Consider the following 23,635-nt stretch of genomic DNA (forward strand, 5'->3'; position numbering starts at 1 on the left):
AGATATATAGCTAAAAAAGTAAGTAGGAAAATTGTAGTAGACCTAAAAATAGAGTTATACAGTATAAGTAGGAAAATTTGTTTAAATTTTTCTTGCAATTGCAACAGTATGTATTTTCGCTAACATTTTCCTCCCACTTAACTTTGTAAAGATGGTTGAGTTCTGGGTTATACATGCAGCCATCAGTCAAACTAGTGGGATTGAGGCCCTGCGCATTTTATGGTTTGCTTATCCTGTCAGGTACTATGACATGGGACCCCTTTTGCAAGATCGGTCCAGAAATGTGCACCATATGGTGAATCTAATGTATATTCGGCTAACATCGCGGAACCAATCGATTTATTATTATTATTGTTTATTAGAACTCTTTTGCACTAATTACACTGAATTCACGAGTCTAATTATATCATTGTGAGGTAATATAATTTACACAGGGGCGTAACTTGACCAAGTGTTGGGGGGTTGTGAAGCAAATTTGCCCTATAAAAGGGCGTGGCGTACAACCAATACCCAGAAAAGGGCGTGGCACCCAATTGCAATTATAGCGTGCTTATGATAGTCTGTGAGCAAATCTGGCTGCATAAAATTGAAAGCGAGATGTTTTATATGAAAGCCTTAACCTGATTACTACATCTATTTACAAACCAGTGCGTTAATCATGCATTCGAATGTTTATTTAATATATAATCATGCATTCGAGTTTACCATGTACTCCGTTGTGCATTTGCAGCCTACTCTTTCTAACCTGCGGAACCCTTATTTAAACCGATTTTACTTCATCTTACAATTCCTATAACTGCGTTTAATATTTAAAGTTTTGTTAGTTTGTTTAGTAATCATATAATATTTACTCAACCTGAACCCTGCGGTCTGCCCGGACCGCAAATTGCCCCACCAAAACACTGTTGTCACACCCCCCACAACCCCCCCAACAGTTACGCCCCTGAATTTACACTAGAAATACATAATGTACAATGGGGTTGTAGAAGATATTTAAGTTAAAAAGTGCAATAAGAATTATTCAACAAAATGTCCCCTAGCTTATCTAAATCTATAATTCTATTTGTCGGTATGTATAGAGAAGGTATTAAAAATATTTGAAGGTAAAAAGTGTTTCAGATCTTAAAGTTCTGCACATTTACTTATATTATTAAACAGCACAAAATTATTTTGTTCAGTCCGCATATTATGACTGCAGTCACTTCTCTGACCTCTCGGAAGCAACATGTGAAGGGGGTGATTTTCATTCTTCATTTTTGCCATGTATCCTTTACAAAACTGTTCACGTCTGCACTCTAAAGTTGGTATTTTGACTAGGCAGATCGCCTCGTCATAATTATTATCAACTGAGGGATGATTAATCTGAAGTGCTCTTTTCTGCATGGATTCGATCTTTTTACATAAATATTCAGGTATCGCTTATTGGTACCGCATATTCCAACACGGGTCTGATGGTAGATAGATACACCTTTAATATTCGACTTTCGTAATCCATATCCTGTTTTCTAACATGTAATTCTTCTCGCCTTATTCACTCTCGTGCTTGCTTCGAAAATACTCCAATGTGTCTGATTTTTGTCTGTTTCGTTTTCTTCTTTGCCTTGGATGGTCTTCATCATCGCTACGAATAATATCGTCCTTTCTTTTCCTGGTTTCCCCGTTTCGGCTAAGCTTTACTCTGCACTTCTTTTGTTTTTCTTTTTGGCTTTCGCTCGCCATAGCTTTGGAATAATTCAAAGATTTCCTCAACCATCTTTCTGGTCAACTTCATCTGGTTTTGGGCTAATCCCACTGCCATTCTTTTGATCACTTTGGTTTCATTTGTGAAGTAATGAATTTCGAAGGATTGAAAAGAAAAAAGCAAAGGCACTGTCACAATAGCAACACACTCGACAGCGTATAGTTATGGGCCGAGCATATAAACATTTTTGTTCATACGTTCACATATAATACTTTAGGTTTAAGTTTATTATTATTTATTATTCAAACTTCATTAAAAACGGTAGCCCGGTCCTAATTGAAGATGATTTTCAGGACGGTTATTTCAGCAGGGACGCCGGAAGGACAACGGTTGTTATATTCGGTGCGAAAAAGAGATTTTAGGCCTAGGTCAAACATCGCTCTTCTCATGCGCCGAACCTAATACAAATAGAGTCATAGAGATTAGTGGCGTCAGGTTCGGTGCATGAAAAGAGCGACGTTTGACTTAGGGTGAAAATTAATAAGAACCAGTGCGTTAATAAGAATGCCCAACGCCCCCCCCCCCTTTTCCGGCGTGCCTGGTTGTTTGCACGCTATTATAACAATTCATAAGCACGTTCCCAGTTAAAATATTCCCCCCTATTTCTCTCTTGGACAGTTTTAAGTCAGATTGGACTTTGTTAAATTTCTGTATGACACTAGTCTTGCCAAACAAGTTAAGCATGCGCACACTTCTTTTAACAACAAGGATGTTTCCACCAATCAAATTTACTTCCGTTATTGGTTAGTTCCGAGAACAAAATTTCTCTGAATTAAATGTAAACAAAACATGGTAGAGCTTGTGAGTTTATGACTAAAATTTGCATACATTCCATAGCGACTGTAAAGTCATCATCGCCATTTAATCCATCAAAACATCTCAATTGCAAATTCATCATAAAGGTAAATTGAACGGATTTATTTTGTTCGCGCGAAGTTTACTGTATTGCCGAATAGCATGCAGTAACATATGTATATATAAATCTTGCAACTGCAGGTATATGTTAGATCGGACAATGGTTGCATTCATGGTGGCACAAAATAAATTGTGATTCTAATTAAAGCATTGACAACCAGCTCACAGCAACACCAAATTTTGTTCAAAGCATTTACAATTAATTAGTTTATAATATATTTCATTTTCTGGACTGTATATTAGTTTACATCAACAGCATAGAATTAATCATTGGAATTTAGATCTAAATCTAATTAATCCGAATCAAATTCTTGTTTCTTCTGCCAACAATAACACAAAACAAGAAACCCGAAGGGTTGGGATAATTTTGGCATGTATTTTAATGTTTTGTCTCTGTCAAGTACTCTGTCTGACCAGTCTGACAATACTCAATGCTTACTTCAAATTAACATAAAGTGATATGCAATTATATATATATATATATATATATATATATATATATATATATATATATATATATATATATATATATATATATATATATATAGGTGTGATTTTCAGTATTTTATAAAACATGCAGGTAGTTCATTCCATATTTTGATTGCATTATTATTGCTTGGATCATGCATTGCTATTTTAGTTGTCATATTACTTGGTGTAGTATTTAGTCTAGTTGTTTCCATTGAACTGTAAACAAACTGGAATGATAACTCAGGGAGGGAAATTGAAGCCAGTGCTTTTTACTCTTTCTAAGTTTTAAGCTGAAATACTTGATGCCAAATGTTGAGCCGTATAATGGCGTGTATGAAATTAAAGCTAATAAAATTTATATATTTCTTGTAGAAATTTTAAGACTTTAGCTAAAAGGGAAATATCTAAAAAATATTTGCAAATTTCCTGTTTTTTTGCCGGTTGGAAATTGTTTTTGTTTTTTTTTAATATTTCCTTTGTATTTTAAGTCTTAAAATTTCTACACCAAATATAATTTTTCACTAGCTTTAATTTAATTGACACACAGCCTAATGTCTGGCATCAAGTATTTCGTCTCAAAACTCAAAAAAACCATTTTGGCTGCAAGCTGAATGGGGATGTTTGTAAGGAGTTATCGTACCAGTTGTATAGAGTTCACTGGTTGTTTCCTAGATCATAACATAAGTGTATAAATTTATTTCAATTAACTCTTTTTTTTATAACCAGGAATCAAATAATATTTAGTAATGGCAATAGCGCTACAAAATTAACAAAGCTCATCACAATAATAATGCCATTGAAATATTGATTCAATGTCCCAACTTTAGAAAATGTGTTATTTATAACTATAATTTATAACCAGTATGTATATTTATTATGAAATAGCTGAAACTTCTGAAAACCCAACTCATTGCTTCCATGCCAAGAAGTATTGGACAGAAGTTTCTTTCACATTCTTCATCTTCTGGACTCTGTCAGCCAGGTAACTGATTTTGCCAGCATGTACTTTGTCTTTATAAATGCGATACTTTGGCTGGCATACCATTTCAGTACTGTCCCCAAAATTATGAAGTATTGTATGTCAGAAATATCAGATCTTGAGATTGATGCTGTGAGTTCTAAGTATTGCAATAAGCAGTCTGACAGGGACCATCTGCCATTGGTTGTTTAGTTGCACATTTTTTATTGGTATGTAGTTTTACGGGATTGTTATTAGTGGAGGTTCTAACTTTTGTGTAGTCCAACCTTCTATTTAAACTTTCCACTTTGTAATGGCTAGCTGAGGCAAAACTTAAAGAATGGATAAGATTTCCCTTTTTCTGTTGGCATCGATCATCGTGACGGATTTGCCTTAAGCAAAGCCTATATTGTAATTTTGTTAGCTTAGGGAGTAAAGTAAAAAATGACAGAGACTGCAAAGTAATTTTTGGGTTTAGGAAACTGAAAGAGATGCCTCCTTCATTAAATAGAAAAATTTTATAAGATAGAGAAATTAAACCCTTTATCTATGCTCTACAAACCCTGAATGAGGCTCTGTTGTATGGATCAAAGATTCTTGTCAAAGCAAGCTAGATCTAACCAAAATTAATCTGTGTGTACAGCGGTTCATCTGCTGCTTATCAATTATGTATATATGAAATATATGACATACATTTGCCTTAATTGAGTAGAGTGCATCGGTGTGAAATCAAACGCATGCTTATAAAAAAATAAATCGATAATTTGTAACAAGAAGATTTGATTATTTTCTCTTTAAAACTGCACGAAACAAAATGCAGTTACCAGAAATTATTTTATTTTTTATTTTGTAACAACAAACAATTATTCGTCTCAAAAACGACAAACTGACCGTTTGGTTAGATTTGAGGGTACACTACGTACACCAATTTACTCTATATGCCTATACTGGTTGTGCGTGTCCTTTTCAAAAAGGTGCCGGTTGCCGATAAAAAGAAACCTTTTCAAAAATTTATATCGGGTACGAATGCAATGTTGCATCAGTCAAGCGAGGATAGGCTACAGCTTTTGACGAGTTATGGTAATGGATTTTTTTCTCTGTAAAAATTAAGTGGAAATTGCCTAGCCTAGTTAATAGGCCTTCTGCCGCCGTTAATTAGTTACCAGGAAACGCCGAATTTCTTGACGGTTATATAAGCCGGCGCTATCTATATTCTGCGCGGCCGCTAATTACAAGAAGCAAGCAGGAAGCGAAAGGGCTAGAGTACTAGGCTAGAAATTGCCCTGTTCAATTGCAGAAAGTTTTTCATTTGTTGACAAAAATAATACCGCATGGACATGGGTAGAACAAGATTCTTCAATCAACTCTGCGAAAAAAAGATTTGGCACGGTAGACGATAGATTTGTTAACAATCAAGGTGAAGAACTTGTTGCATGTTGCTGCATGCAACCTCTCAAAATTACTGGCCGTTTTATTCTTAGTTTCTAGAGTGCAATGTTTATTTATGCGCTCGAAATATGGCTTTGAATACACACAATGAAGTCCTTTTTCTGTCATTTTGAGCGTTGGAACTTCGGAACTGCCTTTAATAATAGGCTGGGTTGACGCATTCGCTGATATTTTTCCGAGATTATCGTCGAATCATGCACTCATTGTATCAATCATAAATTGTGAGGGACCTTTTCTTCTTCTTGCGAGCAGCGTCTTGGAATATTTGCCAGCATATTTGGACCATGCCTGGGTACTGTACATTTTTACATGCGTATAGTCTTGCTGGAGAAGTGTATCGCATAGTTGCGGATAGTAATATGTAATTAAGTTATATCTTGCTATATTCATGGCGATATATAATTTTGGACGTGTGTTTGTGGAAGCACCACGTGTATTTAGTTTTGAAAGCTTTCGGTCCTATAAGGCCCGGACCATCATCAGTGCGAATCAAACTTTTTGTATAATCACCCATGTTTTATTTTAAAAGTGTCGTGATCAGCAAACAAACGTTCAAAGCTATATTCAATTAATAAAACTACGTATAAACGTATGAATTTGTTCCAATATAGCTAATGGAAGACAATGAGTTCGGCTGTCCAAGATTTACTTGAGAGAAAAAATAATCCTGAGCATCGTAACTGGCTGGCTGTTGGTGATGCCCTCCTGATTCTCAGTGATGGCATCCGAAAGTATGCTGGGACTAAACTCTCGGATCTTCATGCTGTTATAACCCTAAATGTTGGGGCTGGGGTCAGATGTCATTGCAGCTATACTCTAGGGAAGAAACCAAACCCTCATGGCCGAACAACAATCTGCAAATGGGCGGAAGAGCTAAAGAAGTTTCACAAGTTCTCGCGAAAAGAGCACATTCCTTGGCACCAAAGCGACAGTAGTCAATGGCATGATCCAGTGCGTGGAACCTGGGAGATCGCAAAGTTATTTATGTCTGAACTAGGGGAAAATACAGCAACAACTAAGGATCCGAACACAACCGATTGTGCATCGCTTTTAAACCTGCTAATTAATTGTAGCCATTTTAAGATTCCAAGTGCTGTACTAAAAGCTGTTAAAAATTGGCGGAATACATGGGCTCACGCACCTAATCAAAAACTTAGTGACAGTGGTAAACAAGATGCTTTTAATGCAATTTCTGTCTTGTTAAATGATCCCGAGTTCACTGGCAACAAAGATGTTCAAACATGCCTCTCGCTTATTAGAGATACAGAAAAGGCAGATTTTGCAGGCCTACAAAATCAGGTAACAATCATTCAAAAATATGCTCAAGAAATAAAGGACACATTGGACGAAATAAAACGAGAAATTCGACCTCCAAGAAAGGATGACATATTTTCAAATTTTATAATAGCAATAAGTTCTATTATTCTTGCTGCACTCCTGTCCACAGCATCCACCGTTCAGCGCAAACTTTCTGGAGTACTTTGGTCTTTGATGGCATTTTTTATGTTATCCCAAGTTGGGGACAAAAGTTTAATATCGGATTACGGTAAGACGATTTTAAATTACAGCCTGATTAACTGGTGTAAACTGCGGTTTTTGGTTTAGCGTTTTTTACTTATTATATATAATATATCGTTATACATATTTGTTTTTTCCAATCAAAGAACTGTTAAAATTATATATATTATACATTATAATTTTATATGATTTTTTTTAATCCATTTTTATCTATTCTCGTTCAATTAAAACAACTGTAAGCCTTTCTCACATAAGGCTAGTTTCCACTCAGGAAAATTCTCCTTTGGATCGGACAGGACAGGGAAGTTTCACTGAGCTATATAATAATTCCTGGAGGACCGGCTCCTAATGTTTTTGGCTAAAAAAGTGAAGCAAGAAACATGGCGGATTTTTCGTGCTGACGCCAGATATGGTCCCACTGGGCAATGGTAATGACCACTGACCAACCGCGATCCAAGCCAACAGACGTTGTTCTTCACCCTCCGGTTTTTTGCAAAAAATTTCCCGCCTTGAATAGTTTTTCAAAGTGTTTACACGCATTTAAAACGTTAACCAAGGTTTTTGAAAATTTTTCATAAATATGCCGCGTTTTTGTTCAGCTTTTGGATGCCGTAACCGATTGTCTAAGGAAAATATTTCCTCCCATCGGTAAGAATCTTCAGATTTACATTTCAAATAAATAATTCTTAGGTTTTTACAAGACTGCATTAACTCACGACAGCAAAACAGAGGATTAATATTGAAATAGGCTTGGATTTATTTCAGGATTAAATCGCTATAAATATAGTTTTTAACGATTTCATATTCTTTTATATTTTACGTATTGTATTTCTGTATATTTTAGATATTGTATTTCTGTATTTGCATATTTTAATTATATTTTGAAGTCACGAAAGACGCCATCACGTTCAACACGTCGCCGTGTAATTGCAATAATTTAGGTAGCCTATAAATGTAAGCGCCCTGATTTTACTCTTGAACTGAAGCTTGCTATAATAGGTTTGCAGACGATGTATTAATTTAAGTCAGGGTCAAGTACGGTCAAGGGTATAATCCTCATTTAATCTTTCTAACATTCACTTGCATGCATACAGTTAATGGATTTGGTTCATTTAAACACCAGCATTTAAATACTAATTATTGCACTGCATAGATCTTCTAATATCTTAGACCATTAGTACATTAATTGTTATTATATAGCTTTCCAGATATGAAAATTTATCCTGAGATACGTGCTATGTGGGTTAAAAATGTAAATAAGAACTCCCCAGTCCAGTTTGTACCTACAAAGGGAAGCCGATTATGCTCAGAACATTTTGCAGTGGAGACGAAACAGCAGACTGGAAGCAGAGTGATATTGAAGAAAAATGCTATCCCAACTATATTTCAAAAATCTCAGGTCAATACCAAATATTGATAGTACAAGATATAGTAATTATTTGCAGTAAATAGTTTGAATATGGTTAGATGCATGCCACTGGATGTGACAATATGAACATGGTGGGTCATTTTAGTATATTTGTCTCATTAAATTGGCTATATTGTTGAAATTATTAGGGGATAAACAATGGTCAGGAAGCTGTAAATGTAATGTTTGAGAAAAAAGGTTTGTTACAAAAAGTAAAATTGGTAAATGAGGTGAGTGAAGGAGCATTAGGTTTGGAGGTCAGAAATGTAATTGGAAACAAGGAAATTGAATATATGAGGGATGGCTCTGGGGCAATCACAATTGAAGACAGTGTAAGTATGGAATACAATGTAGGTAATGAAGACAGTTTAGGTATTGAGGGGGTCACTGAAGAAATTTCTAGTAGTAATGAAGGTGTAAGTATACTCGGAAGGAAAAGAAAACCTGAGGATGAAGTGATTTTGGATGAGGTAAGCACTGCTCTGAAAAAGGCTCATATTACTAGAACATCTGGAGCAGCGAATCATGATCACACATATCACATCAGTAAATCTCGTTGTAGTTTGAAACAACAAGTCGATGATTGTCAGCAAATTGACAAAGTTGCAGAAGAGGTATAAAGTATCCAAACAAAAGACTCGGCGCCTGAAGAGAAAGGTTGTGACTCTGAGTTCAGTGGTAAGTGAGTTAAAAAAGAAGAGTCTTATAAATAGTGATTGTGCCTCAATCTTGGAAACAACCTTTTCCGGAGTTCCAAAGGAACTGATGAAAAGGTTGGTGTCGCAAAAGAAAAATAAAAATCCTGGCGCATATCCACCTGAGCTAAGGTCATTTGCTCTGACCTTAAAGTTTTATTCAACGAAGGCGTACAATTATGTTCGGAAAAGTTTCAAGCTAGGGCTGCCACACGTATCTGTGATCCGATCGTGGTATACGTCAATGGATGGTGAACCCGGTTTCACGAAAGATGCCTTGACAGCTTTGAAAGCTAAGGTCCTCGCTGCAAAAAGAAAAGGTGAAGAAGTTGTTTGCGCTCTCACCTTGGATGAGATGTCTATACGCAAACACGTCGAGTGGGATGGTAAGAGAATGCGTGGTTATGTCGACCTCGGAACGGGCATTGAAGACGACTCTCTACCTGAAGCTACCGATGCTCTTGTGTACATGGCCGTTTGCGCAAACTCAAGTTGGAAAATACCCTGTGGATATTTTCTGGTGAATGGGCTGACTGGTGAAGAGAAGGCCAACTTAACGAAAGAATGCATTCGGAAATTGCACGAAGTCGGGGTGAAGGTGATTTCTTTCACATGCTACGGTCCATCGACCCACCAGGCGATGTTAAAGAAGCTCGGCGCAATTCTTACACCTGATAGCCTGCAGGCGTATTTTCCGCATCCGTGTGACCCAGAGGCCAAGATCTACGTGTTTCTGGACGCCTGCCACATGATAAAGTTGGTGCGAAACACAATGTCGGACTGGCAAGTTCTGAAGGATGAAGAAGGGAACACAATTCAGTGGCAATTCATCGAGAAATTGCATCAGTTGCAAGAATCAGAGGGTTTACATCTTGCTAATAAGCTTCGGGCAGGGCATATCAAATGGAAACCACAAAAGATGAAGGTAAACCTAGCAGCACAGGCGCTCAGTTCGAGTGTCGCTGATGCTTTAGAATACTGCGAAGGTAAGCTGAAATTGCCCCAATTTCAGGGATGTGGTCCAACTGTGAAGTTTATTCGTGTTTTTGATCGCTTATTTGATGTTCTGAATTCCAGAAACCGGCTGGCGAAGAATTACAAAGCGCCAATTAGGAGATCGAATTATCAGTACGCGAAGAAGTTTCTGGACCAGGCGAGTGAGTACATCCGAAATCTAAAGGGTCCTGATGGAAGATCGATCCTCAAGTCGAAAAGGAAAACCGGATTTCTTGGTTTTCTTATTTGCATCAAAGCAGTTTTGGGATTGGCTGACGATCTGATTATGCCGGAGAAACCTGTCCTGAAGTACCTTCTGACGTACAAGACGAGTCAAGATCACTTGGAGTTGTTCTTCGGTGCTGTGCGAGCATGCGGAGGACGGAATAACAATCCAACCACACGGCAGTTTGTAGCCGCGTACAAGCAACTGCTGATGAGGCACAATATTAAAGGAGGTCATGGAACCTGCGTTGCTCAAGATGACACTCAGATATTAGACTGCGTCAAAGACCAGTGTGAAATTGAAGAGACGCCGACTGGGATCTCAGACGTAGCGATTGCAAGGCGATACGACCTGGAGTTGAGAGAGCCAGCTGCCGTCGATCATGACTACTGTGATGTGTCTAATGCCATTGAACTGTCTGAGTACAAGGAGGCTGCAATATCGTATATTGCTGGATACGTCTCGAAGATGGTGACGAAAAAGATCCATTGCACCCAATGTACAACGGTGCTGACGACGACGAAAGAGAAAATACCGGACTTGTTCGTAACATGGAAAACGAATGGAGGTTTGAAGCTACCGTCACACGGACTGATTAAGATTTGTGAAGAAACGGAGAAGTGCATTAGGAGAATGCTGAATGCTAACCAAGGTGGTTTACCTCGTAGCGCTGGACTATCAGGAGCAATCGCGAAGACGGTGCTGGAAACATGTGTGAAGAGCGGGGTCTTTAGCACGTTAAACCAACACATGTTTGACTCAAGTGCAGTAGACAACCACCTGTTCACTCTGATAAAGTGCTGTTCTCAGAGTTATGTCACGATTCGAATGCATCATTTATGTAAGTTAAGGAATGCAAGTATGCATGAGAAGGTAATACGTAAGCAGTTTTCAAAGCTCGTGTTATTCAAACACCAGTAAAGCTGACACGTGACCTGGGCACAGCAGTGGTGCTTTCGAGGTTTGCCTGTATGCCTTTGGATGCAATGTCAATATAACTTGCATGAATTTAACTTTTTCATTTTTTTATGATGCAAAATCATTTGAAATTCCTTCGTTTTCCTTTACATCTTTAAATTTTTTTTAATCTTTACAAAGTTAAGCAAACCTTTGACTATAAAGACAAAAGTTGCTTATATTTGTAAACAATATTATTTATATCTGCAGCCTTGTTTCTAATGTTTCAGTTATAGACATTGCATTTTCGAAAGGTTGGGCGTATCCTGGCACAATCATTTGTGTTTCGAGGAAGTGTGCATTGTTGAGAATGCATTGTCAACGTAACCTGCACATTTTAGATGTGTCTAGGGGTTGACAGAAATAATGTGTATGTATGGTGTTTGATAACTGGACAAACAAATTATATATTTGAAATTTAATGATGTCCCTAGAGGTAATATTACATTTTTGTTTTCTAATTATTTTTTTTTAAATGTTTTTATTCAGTTCTAGTGCCATTAATTGTGTGCCTTTTAATCTATCTGTTAGGTTAAGAGAAAATGGAAAGATTTCACTGCAACCATGAATAATAAATTAAGAATCAAATTATAATTTTGTAAAATATATTGTAATATACTAATTATGTTTTATATTTATATATGTATGATGTAAACTTGTTCTTAAAATCTTATGGGCCTATAATCTGGGTGGTTTAATCAATCCAAATTAGGCTCTGAACCAGATCGAAATGACCTTATTTTGTGAGTCAAACAAAATATTTTAAACATGAATATAGGAACACAAAAACATAAAAACATTACATGTTATAAAAATACTGATGTTGACATTTGCCAAGCAAGTATTCCATTTTTCTTGACACTTTATATACTGAGTTGAGAACAACAATTAACTCACTGGAAAAGTAACACTCAGCCAAAAAAACACCTCAATTTTACTTGATCAACATGGTAATCAAAGTTTGTTGGAATATAATTTTACATCCAGTTTGTGGTATGAAAATCTCATTGACTTTATGCTTGACAAGAAGAATGGCATTCTTCTGCATTGAGAATTCATCCCAGTGAATATATGCAAGATGGTGAATGAATTTATCCTCACAGCTTAATACTGAAGAAAAAAGTGGCAATGTATTGACATTATTGCAAGTGTAATCCTTACAGCCTAATGCTGAAAAAAAGCCTAATACTGAAGAAAAAAAAGGCAATGTATTGACATTATTGCAAGTGTAATCCTCACAGCCTAATGCAGAAAAAAAAGTGAATGTGTTATCCTCACAGCTTAATACTGAAGAAAAAAGTGGCAATGTATTGACATTATTGCAAGTGTAATCCTTACAGCCTAATGCAGAAAAAAAGTCAATGTATAACAGCAACTGTTAGCATTACTGCATTTTATCAAGTTTATTTAAATATACAACTACCATGAAGAGATACCACACACTGCGCAAGCCATATGTGGCATCCGAAACATTGCCAAAATCACGGGATGATATGTATTATGTAATGAAGAAAACGGGTAAATGATATACTCTTGGCAGAGTGTCATTTGGTTGTGGGTAGTATATGATCGAAGAATTTTTCCTCTTCTGTGATCAATCATTTAAGCAAAGTGTCACAGATAGAATGGTTTACATGCTTTGGCACCCAACAACAGTAGATAGATTTTTAGATTAATTGTAAAAATAAAAATAGAGATAATTAAATACTAACATGTAAAATGTACTTTGCACAATACATTTATACTGTGTGCTTAATTTTTTAATAAGTTCACCAGTAAGTAGATTGTTCTTATCCTTTCCAATTATAACAAATACCATTATTTTTGTGGTACTTTAAGGCAGACAGTAATCCAATCTTCTGACCCTTGTCCCTATTTAGTTTTTACATACCATCAATCTCATTACTTCATGTTAGTAATAATATCTTTTCCACCGTCTGGGCCAATCAGATTGTCGTATTTTTTTCGCGCTCTTTTTTATTTTTTGTTTATTTCATTTGTAATTGACCGGAAATTGTATTAAAGTAATAAGGTACGAGCTGGTCTTTAAATATAATAAATTATATAGGGTTTTATCAGTTTATTATTTTCAACATTTGAGAAAAAAATTATATTTTAGAGCGCTAGAATGGAAAACGGAAAGAAAAACATCTTGAACGGTCGGTACATATGTGTTTCGCGATATACGTATTTCAAATTTAAAGCTTAAAATACCCTTAAAAAAGTTTAGGATGCCTTTCAAAAAAAGCTAATTGGGTAATAGTTGTTATAACTACCTTATTTACACTTCAGTAAATCGTAAAATTCTATATTGAAGGGCCTAACGAAGATGACAAAAACGGCGAGCCGACGTCCGCCGAGGTTGGCGAAGCCGAAGAAAATCGCCAAAATGGTATGAATTTTTAAGACATGTACTCGTAATAAGTTTGGACCGGTTTTTGATAAAATATATCATAGCTAGAGCATGCCTGTATGACGGTATCTATCTTTGTTTCTAAGCATATAGCCCGCAGAGCTACAGCCATGTATAAAAAACATGCTACCTTTCCTATATGTAATTAAAGGCTTAGAAACAGCATTGTTATGATTAAGGTGTTTTGTCCTGTCATATATAAATAATTTTTCACAAATATCTTTCACACAGATGATAATGAAAGAAGACAATTCCAAGGTAAACCATTTAAAATTTATTGCTCCCTTATAACAAATCATCAGGAATAAAATTATTGACCATAATTATTTTTATTTAGGAAAATGTTACAACTGTGGCCAAAGGGGCCATAGAGCTGCCACATGCAAAAGAAGTATGTGTTTTCAAAGTTTTTTGATATCACAAAGCACAAGTATTGAGGGGAAATAGGAAACATTTCACCTGTCATATGTATTTGCTTTTATTAATTACAATTAAAATATTGATTTATTTCAGAATTTAACAGGGATCACCACAAAAGTAAGAAATATTGTGCTGTTATACCATATAACAACTCTTCCACTGATAAACAAAGTCATATATCTTGCAACCAATAGGAAAAGTCACAAACTATTGCATGATTAATACTAGTATTTATGAGATATAAAATAAAACCAGTTACAATAATTGTTGTATGTATTTTGTAGAAAAAAAATGCTTCAAGTGTGGGAAAGTGGGCCACCTGGCAAGAAACTGTCAGGCCGAACGTCTTGGCCTGACATATGTTTTGAAAAATTGCAAAGACTGCACATTTAATGTTGCAAAATGAATTATTGTTGTTATTTATTATTTTTACATTTATATTATTCATAATTAATTGTTAATAATTTTAAAATTAAATTTCTAAAAGTCAATGTTAATTAAAGTTCCTAACAAAATAATCCATCAGTATTTTGTGATACCTTTCTTTTCAAACACATTATCAACACAGCTAGTTCATCAGAGATTGCATGGTTCTGCAAATATGTGATAATGAAAATGACTCAAAATACAGAAATGCTTCTGCATAGAACATAATTTGGACCTTATTTGGTGGGGACAAATAATATCATTAATATGTTGTGAAATACTAGAATTGGTGCATTGTAGCCAAACAAAAGTACTCAACAAACCCCACATACAACACATGTTTATTATATTTAGTTACCCTGGAAGTTCACAACATGAAGCAAGGGAAAAATATATTGGCCTCTTGAGGACTAAGAGGGATTCACCTGATTTAAACCTATAGACAAGGACAATACCATTTGTGTATTCCTTATTACTTGACTTGCCCAGAGAGGCATCAGGCGAAGCATATGGCATAAGCTAGTAACTAACTGACTACAGTTTTAGTTCAGATTATTAAGTAAAGTTAATAATTAACTGAAATACTTAAATACATAATATGATGGAAAAACCATAATATTTACATACCTGTCACCCAAACTAGCTTAAGATCAATTCAAATATCATTACCACTTTAGCCGTTTTTAGATTTCTTTGACTAGGCCTATAAAAACAAAAACGATTTAGAGAATCGGGAAGTACACGACAATCAAAAGTAAACGACAGATTTTCGCATGTTTTCAAATGGATTTATACTGTGCTTTCGTTTTTCATCTGTGATCAGGTATTAAGGCTGATAAGCGACGTGTATTTCTAACAATTCTTAAATAAATTTCTCGCCTACTACTAGATGAACAACGTTGTTTCTTTACTGATCGAAAACAATCTCAGCAGTTACATCTCAAGGATTTGCACAAGCAAATACAATCAAAAATAATGAAAATATCTTAACAAAATATTATAGAAAACTTTGTAAATACCTCTTTAGCTTTAAAATTGTCCCGATCCCTTGTGATTTTAGTATTTACTTAATGTCCGTTGCGGCAGGATTGTTTATAAAACATAAAAGTAAAACACACGTTCAATCGTTCACAAATTAAACAACGAATCCAAAACGTTGTTCAGTTGTTCACTGACAAAAAGTAACCGGGGGAAAAAATCACTGGTGTGGGCTCAATATTGAGCCGTGTCAGTGGTCATTACCATTGCCCAGTGGGACCATATCTGGCGTCAGCACGAAAAAATCCGCCATGTTTCTTGCTTCACTTCTTTGACAGGAGCCGGTCCTCCAGGAATTATTATATAGCTCAGTGGAAAGTTTCCTTTGTACAAACGCCGCCTGAGAACTCACCGACAAAGGAAATTTTTCTGTCCGTTCCGATCCAAAGGAGATTTTTCCTGAGTGGAAACTAGCCTATGCAGTAGATCACGATGATCGCGTGGGCGCTCGAGAACTATTGAGGTGGTAGCTGGCGCGCTAAGGTTCACAGTGCGTATTCAATTGGTTTGAATTTTTGCATTCTAGGTTGTCCGAGTGCAGTGATCAAATCACCGATAAGCCACTTTGATTTTCAAGAGTTTGATTTCTCTGCTTACCTAGCATATAAAAGAGAGGGATTCGTTGGTCGAAAGTGGTTTTTCTTTGAAATAGAAACTATCTTCGAGGAAAGCTTAAGAATTACTGGTGTTCTTATCACAGGAGAGCCAGGATCTGGAAAATCAGCCTTAATGTCTCAACTGATATGTTCACCATATTCCAGTCTGTTGATTCACGAAAACATCATTGGGTATCATCTGTGTGAATATTCTGAAAAGGGAAAACGCAGTGGGGCGAGATTTGTTCGCAATTTGGTTGATCAAATTGCTGCTCGGCTGCCAGAGTACGCCAAATATGTTGCAAACAATGAAAGAGTTCGAGCGGAATTGGATGCCCGTTGTCACAAAGACCCCACGGAATGTTTCTTCTCCACAATTGTTGGTCCTTTACGAAACTTGAAACCACCTGATAACCCCAAGTTTATTGTAATAGATGCCTTGGATGAATGCTTGGAAAGTGATGTACAAACGTCAGAAATTATAGATATTTTGAAAAATAAAATACTCCATTTTCCAAAATGGTTAAAGGTCATATTAACCTCTCGGAACCTGACCGCAGTCACATCTAGACTCCCCTTGATGCAGATCAATAGAACATCGTTGTTCGCCACAGACGAACGGAATATAAACGACATAAAATATTATGTATCCCGCTTCGTGTCTCAAAACTCGCAGTTCTCAGACAGGCTGTTGACTGCACTGAAAATTCATTCAGGGACTGAAGACATGAAAATATTCCTGGACGAAGTCATTACTCGATCAGAAGGAAACTTTTTGTTTGTAAAAACGACACTGCAATACATAAATGATGCTGGCGGGAAAATTAACCTTAAGTCTTTACCGACAAGTCTGTTTGATTTGTATACTATTTTCTTCGAGAGACAATTTGGTGTTGGAGGATTTGGGCCATTCAGGTATTTCTTTGAAGTGCTTTTGGCAGTTTATTCACCTCTCCATTTGCAGGAAGTTGAAGACATCCTTCGAAGCGAGTATGAAGCGGTTGGCTTTAAAAAACGTATTGGACACGTTTCGTGTTTTTTGCGATTTGGACGCGATGGAACTGTGCGAATCTACCATCAATCTTTTTCTGAATGGTTAAAAGGTCAGGCTACTGTTTTTTCGATCAACCAAACTAGAGGTCATCAAAGTATCGCTAGGTTTTCACTGCGTCGCATGCGCAATAGAAAGGAAGACATCACGTTTGGGGAACTAACTGAACTTTTCATGCATATCCTGTCGGGAAGATCTCTGGAAGTTCAAGAAACCGCTTTAAATCTTTTTAATGTCACCCAAATACGCGAGCATTGGACTAACCAATCCATTCTACATTATCTCGTTCGAAGACCAATTATCTACCAACCTGTACTTGATTTCTTCTTGCGAAAGTTTCAAACCGTCGACGTACTTGATTTCAGGAACAAAACGCCAGCATTCTACGCCGCGTCTGAAGGACTTGTTAGAAGTTTGCAAAGCTGTATAGAAAATGGGGCAGACATTAATGCCTTTTTGGAAGGATACAAGAAATTGGACCCAGTCACTGCCGTTGTACGAAATACTGGTATCGAGGAGTTCAGTTTGTTGCATGTTGCAGTTGCCAAGGGATACACGAATGTCGTTGAACTGTTGTTGAAGAGCAATATAACCAGTCCCGTTTCTGCTAAACATTACCCAACACCACTTCATTTAGCCGCAGCAAATGGTGACTTAGAAATGGTTAAAACTCTCTACGAACATAGAGAAAATTTTGATCAAGTTGCACTTCATCATGCGGCAGCAAGAAATCATTCAGCAATTGTGAGATTCATATTATCGACAGTTGGACTGCGCGATGCCTGCTTAGAATGTCAACATGAATATTTTTGGCAACTAAGCAAGAAAACAATACACGAAATCCATGCGTTCTTTTGTGAGACTGCTCTTCATGCTGCAGTATCCAGAGGACTTGTTGATATGGTTCAGCTCTTGTTAGATTTTGGAAAAGAAGCTCTAGAATGTAAGCACCATTCTGGGAAGACTGTTTTAATGGATGCCGTGGAAAGAAATGATACAGAAATGGTAGAATTGCTTTTAAAACATGGCGCAAATGCCACTGCAGTTTGCGGACAAAAAATTACAAGGGATATTAGCACTAAATTGTGTTCTATTTTTCACAAGCATATGCATGAATTTATGTATAAAGTCTACTGCGCTAACGAGATTTGTAATTGTGGTTACAGCGCCATTCACATAAGTGCAAAGTATGGTTTATGGAAAGTTGCAGAAATATTATTTAATCATGAACGAATAGAAGATCTTTTGGACTGTGCTGGGGATAGTGCAGCGCATGTCGCCGCCGTGTATGACCACCAAGATTTTCTTCAAAACTATAATATTTCACTAGAAAAAATAGGCCAGCACCTTGTTCGATCAAGTACCATCAGCCTAGCAGTTCAGTATTGTTCTGCTCAAGTGACGAAACTTTTACTGAATTATCCATCCGATGAAGATGAGAACATGTGGGAACTTTTATTGCGAAGTGTTAGGTGGTTCTCTCTTTCTGAAAAGATTTATTCTTCCTATTGTTTAAAAGCTTTTGCTGCTAATAGTCTTTCGGAGGCAGAAGAGATGCAAAAAGAATCGGAAAGGCGCTTAAACATGTTAAAACTATTAATTGATGCGCATCACGATAAACTTTTGGTTTTGTACAAGGAAGAAAATGAGATGACTCTTTTACATTATGCTGCTTCTTTTGGGTTCACAGATGCTGTAAAGTACCTGGTTGAACTTGGAGCTAACACACTGTTGACAGATAAAAATGGTAATACTCCATTAATGAATGCATTGAAAAATTCGCCGGTGAATAGCCCAACTGTTTCGTATCGTTGCTACACTACAAACGATGGTTTTTTTACTTCGTGCACAACTAATTCCTACGATGAGTCGGTAAGTTATCTAATTAAATCGCAGAGAGCCAGCATTTCAAAATGTGATCACAAAACTGCATTTATGCTGAAAAATGTTATTTTAAAGCGGATGCCTTTGAGTTTATATGCTTTATTGGATATTGGCGTTGATTGGAACTGTCGACTACATGATGATTTTTCTCCAATGTTATTTCATTTATTTACTGGTGGTTGGGAAATGACAGAATTACTGAAAATGTTTGAAGTTGATGGTTCTCTAAAATGTGGGGTTTCTTTTTACGAGTCAGAACTCCACCAAATGGCCTACTTTGTAAAGCCCGGTGAATTTGGTAATTTTTTTAAAGCTCGTAATCAGAAGCGTTTACCTTTACAAAAATTTATTGACCGTCATCCAAGAGGTGTTCGGATAGTAGACGAATGTTACGATGATAAAGGATTTTTACCATTGCACCATGCTATTCAAGGTGGCAATCTTTATGCCATAAAATGGCTTAAAAATATTGGAGCGAACTTGCTGCTTGAAACAAGAAATGGTTTGACTACTATTGAGTCCTCTATACATTGTTTAGGAGATGGTAATTGTCGTAGTGCCTATACCGATTCCTTGAACGATCTCGCAAACTTCCGCATTGAATGTTTTGAAGAAATATTGCGAACTTTTTTCGAATACTCGCGAAAAAATTATAGTACAAGTTTTTCGTCCGTTTTGTTTGACAATTCTCGTAATCCTGAACCACCTATTTTATCCCTTGCAAGCGAAGTTGGAGTAAACGTGGTGAAAATTGTGTACGAGAAAGCCTTAGCTATCATACCGAGTTTAAAAAGAAATAAATATATGATTCTCAATGAGCAAGATGCAGACGGAAATACACCACTTCATCATGCAGCGTCTCACGGTTTTGAAAATGTTGTTAAATATCTTGTGGAAGTTGGTTGTGATATTAATATTAGGAACAGGTTCAACAAAACGCCACTGCTGACTGCACTCCTAGGTGCTCCTCCTAATTTCATTAAATCTGAGATGAAACATCACTGCTACACCACAAGTGACGGTGTGTTCACCTCTTGCGAGACCACGCCCTACGATTTCATCGTAGGGTACCTAATCTCGTCACAGAAATCAAGAATCTCAAGATGTCACGATGAGAATGCATTTATATTAGATGTTCTGATTAGGAAACGTATGCCGCTAGGTTTGTATGCGCTTTTGAAAAATGGCGTCGACATAAATTGCCAAACGAATAATGAATCATTCTCTAACTTTTTGAAACATATAATAAAAGGTGGGCAACAAGTAAGTGAGGTGCTGAAAATGTTTGGAGTAAATGTTTTAGTCCAATGTGGAAAACCTTTCCTTTTGTCAGAGCTTCATCTTATTGCTTACTTACCAGTAAGTGATAATTTTGGCAATTTCTTTAAACCCTCTCAAAATGGTAAGCGTTCGCCTTTACAAAGATTGATTTATCGTTATCGCAAAGGTGTTCGTATATTAAGTGATTGTTACGATGCGAGTGGATATTTACCAATACACTATGCTATCATGGGTGGAAATCTTGATGCTTTAAAGTGGTTTAAAGAAATTGGAGCCAACGCGTACCTTAAAGAACGAGACAGCGTCAATGCTCTTCGTCTTTCTATATTATGTTTGGGGGATAATAATTGTTCAGAAGTGGAATCAGACTTGCTCAACAAGTTTTCCTCGACAAGTAAGAAGTATCAAAATAATTGTTTTCAAGAAGTGTTAAAAATTTTTTTGAATTCTTCAGATAAAAATTTCAAATCGAATTTTTCTTTTACTTCATTTATCAATTTCCGTCATCTTGGATTTCCTATTCTATCTTTTGCAAACGAATTTGGAGCAAAAGTGGTGAAGATTGTCTTTGAGAAGGCTTTGCAAATCATACCAAGTTTAAAAAGAAATAAATATTTACTCCTTAATGAGCAAGATGAAAACGGAAATACACCTCTGCATCATGCAGCGTCTCATGGACTTGCCAACGTTGTCAAGTATTTTGTGCGAGTTGGTGCTGATATTAACATTAGAAACATGTTAAACCATACTCCCCTGTTGATTACGCTGTCATCCTCTCCTGTAGATTTCGTTAAATCCCATTTAGATCACCGCTGCTACACTACAAATGACGGCGTGTTCACGTCTTGCGAAACAACACCGTACGATGAAATCGTTAGATACTTAATCTCATCACGGAAATCAAAAATTTTCAGATGCGATAATGAAACTTCATATATATTACATCTTCTGATTACAAAACGTATGCCACTGAGTTTATATGCTCTGTTGAATAGTGGTGTGGATATAAATTGTCGAATGGAAAATGAATCGAACTCCAACTTTTTAAAACATATGAAAAATGGAGGACAACAAGTGAGTGAAGTGTTAAAAATGTTCGAGGTGAATGTTTCGGTCCAATGTGATATACCAAGCTCCTTGTCAGAGCTGCATTATATCTCATATGTACCAGAATCCGGTAATTTTGGTAACTTCTTTAAACCTTCACAAAATGGAAAACAGTCTCCTTTAAAGCGTTTACTAGACCATCACCCTAGAGGTGCTCGCATATTGAATGAATGTTACGATGACGAAGGATATTTACCCATACACATGGCCGCGAAAGGAGGAAATTTTGAAGCTCTAAAATGGTTTCAGCGTAAAGGAGCGAACATGCATTTGAAAGCAAGAAATGGGCTTACTGCTCTTTATATTTCTATATTAAATTTAGGAAAAGCTAATTATGAAGTGATTAGTAGGAAGCCAAAATATCGCCGAAGGATATTTAAGCTCTTGTTGCGAACATTTTTTGGCGCAAATCCGGAATCCAAATTACTATGTGGTTCGAGCTTAGATGGACTATCTCTGTTACACATTGCAGCAGTGAAGGGGATGTCTGTGCTAAAATACGTGCACAAAGAGGCTTCCAAGTTTCTTCCGAATTTGCCTATAAACTGCATCAATAAACACGGGATTGATCCAATATTTTTAGCTCGTTTTTACGAGAGTGTCCTGAATGAAGGAATTGTTGAAGAAAGCTGGTTTGGGGAAACTTATGATATATATATAAATGACATAATGACATTTTTAAAAAGTGGTAATCAATGGGATAAGTCTGCTGACGAAATTTGGAAAGAAGCAAAGCCACATGAAGTAAAGAGACGTGGAAACTACATGAAATTGGATTTCGGTGATGACAATGTGCCTCCTGCCCAATACCCTGATCGCGAGATCATGAATATCATAGTATTCAATTACTTGTACCGTCCAATGGATACAGAAATAAATTCGCATTTTGAAAGTGAAAATAACCTTTTAACTGGTTGCCCAGGTTATTATAATACACTACCAGAACATAGAGACGAAGAGTTCAAACTAGATATTCCTGACTTATCAAAATGTTCTGAAATACGTGATGATTTTCATAAGCTGTTATGCACATTGGAAGTAAAAAGTAAACTCGTAAGAAAGATATGTTATCAAGGACGGAAAATACTTGAATTACTTTTAATACCGCGACGAAGGAGAGGCCGTCAGTTGAGTAGCTTCATTTTAAAAGTCTTGGGCTGGACCGATAGTTATCGTGAGGACAATGTTGCCCATCAGTGGCCATTTTACTTTTTACACAAAATGTTTCAAAAGAAATACGAGGCGTATCGATATATCACGGTTTTAAATGAAGCATTAGAATTCACGAGTATTCGCTTCGCTATGTTGAAATGAGCAGTTGGTTTATGAGAAGCCTGGCGATCAAGATGACGAGGTCTTATGTTGGAAAATTCCGTGGAATGAAATGCCAAGACCAGACCTAGAATAATGCATTTGTATTATGATTTACCTCTTGTTACATGATTACTGTATATTTTTATTCGACTTGAGTTTTCTGTGACGTTATAATTTTGATTATATTTTTGTTCAACTTACAGTGAGGGTCAAAAGTCTGAGTCCAGTCGATATTTTTTCTTAATTTTTTACAATACACTATATATCTTGTAAGTTTGAAAATGGATATCAGATATGTTGATCCTTAATCAATGGTGGAGTAGAATTAAACCAGAAGTGCTCACAAAACTGGTTCACCCAATGCCAACAAAACTCAAAACTGTTTTGAAACGTAAAAGAGGTCATACAAAATATTAGAACAGTGCCAATTTGTGTTGAATCATACAATTCTATTCCACCATTGATTAAGGATGGTCCACTGGTTTTCTTTCTACTTTCCTTTGCAGGATCTTGGTCTCGCAGATTTTCATTTAATTCAATACTAGCCTGATTCACAAAACGTGTCCAACTTTTTGTTCGATATACATATAACCTCATCTCAATTTCTGTAAATTTTTGAGACATCCTAGCAATGTTGGCTCTCTCTGCCATCTTTGGTCCACAAAAAGAATAATTAATACGCTTTTCTTATTCAACTTAAATACCATGGGAATTAACGAGAATTCTATGGGAGGCATTACTATCACAAAATACGCAAGTTGAGATCAACAT

The 23,635-nt window shown here is 36.4% G+C and overlaps 1 protein-coding gene across 1 annotated transcript; it reads left to right on the plus strand.

Moving 5' to 3' along the window:
* The first annotated feature begins 2,546 nt into the window (after positions 1-2,546).
* On the plus strand, positions 2,547-23,080 carry LOC114517613. The gene is made up of 5 exons (XM_028537401.1): positions 2,547-2,643; positions 4,013-4,109; positions 6,146-7,080; positions 16,158-20,837; positions 21,228-23,080. Exons 3-5 carry the CDS (start codon positions 6,159-6,161, stop codon positions 22,862-22,864), a joined length of 7,239 nt encoding a protein of 2,412 aa, XP_028393202.1. The 5' UTR covers positions 2,547-2,643; positions 4,013-4,109; positions 6,146-6,158; the 3' UTR covers positions 22,865-23,080.
* Positions 23,081-23,635: the final 555 nt, after the last annotated feature.

This window comes from Dendronephthya gigantea, unplaced genomic scaffold (assembly GCF_004324835.1).
Source record: "Dendronephthya gigantea isolate DGI-Jeju-01 unplaced genomic scaffold, DenGig_1.0 000009F, whole genome shotgun sequence".
Classification (NCBI taxonomy): Eukaryota; Metazoa; Cnidaria; class Anthozoa; order Malacalcyonacea; family Nephtheidae; genus Dendronephthya; species Dendronephthya gigantea.

Excerpts from the sequence above, each read along its gene's own strand:
- LOC114517613 (XM_028537401.1), top strand. The coding sequence starts at position 6,159 with ATGAGTTCGGCTGTCCAAGATTTACTTGAGAGAAAAAATAATCCTGAG. Across the intron at positions 7,081-16,157 it reads AAGTTTAATATCGGATTACG|GTTGTCCGAGTGCAGTGATC; the intron begins GTAAGACGATTT and ends TTTGCATTCTAG. Across the intron at positions 20,838-21,227 it reads CAACAAGTTTTCCTCGACAA|ATTTCGTTAAATCCCATTTA; the intron begins GTAAGAAGTATC and ends CCTCTCCTGTAG.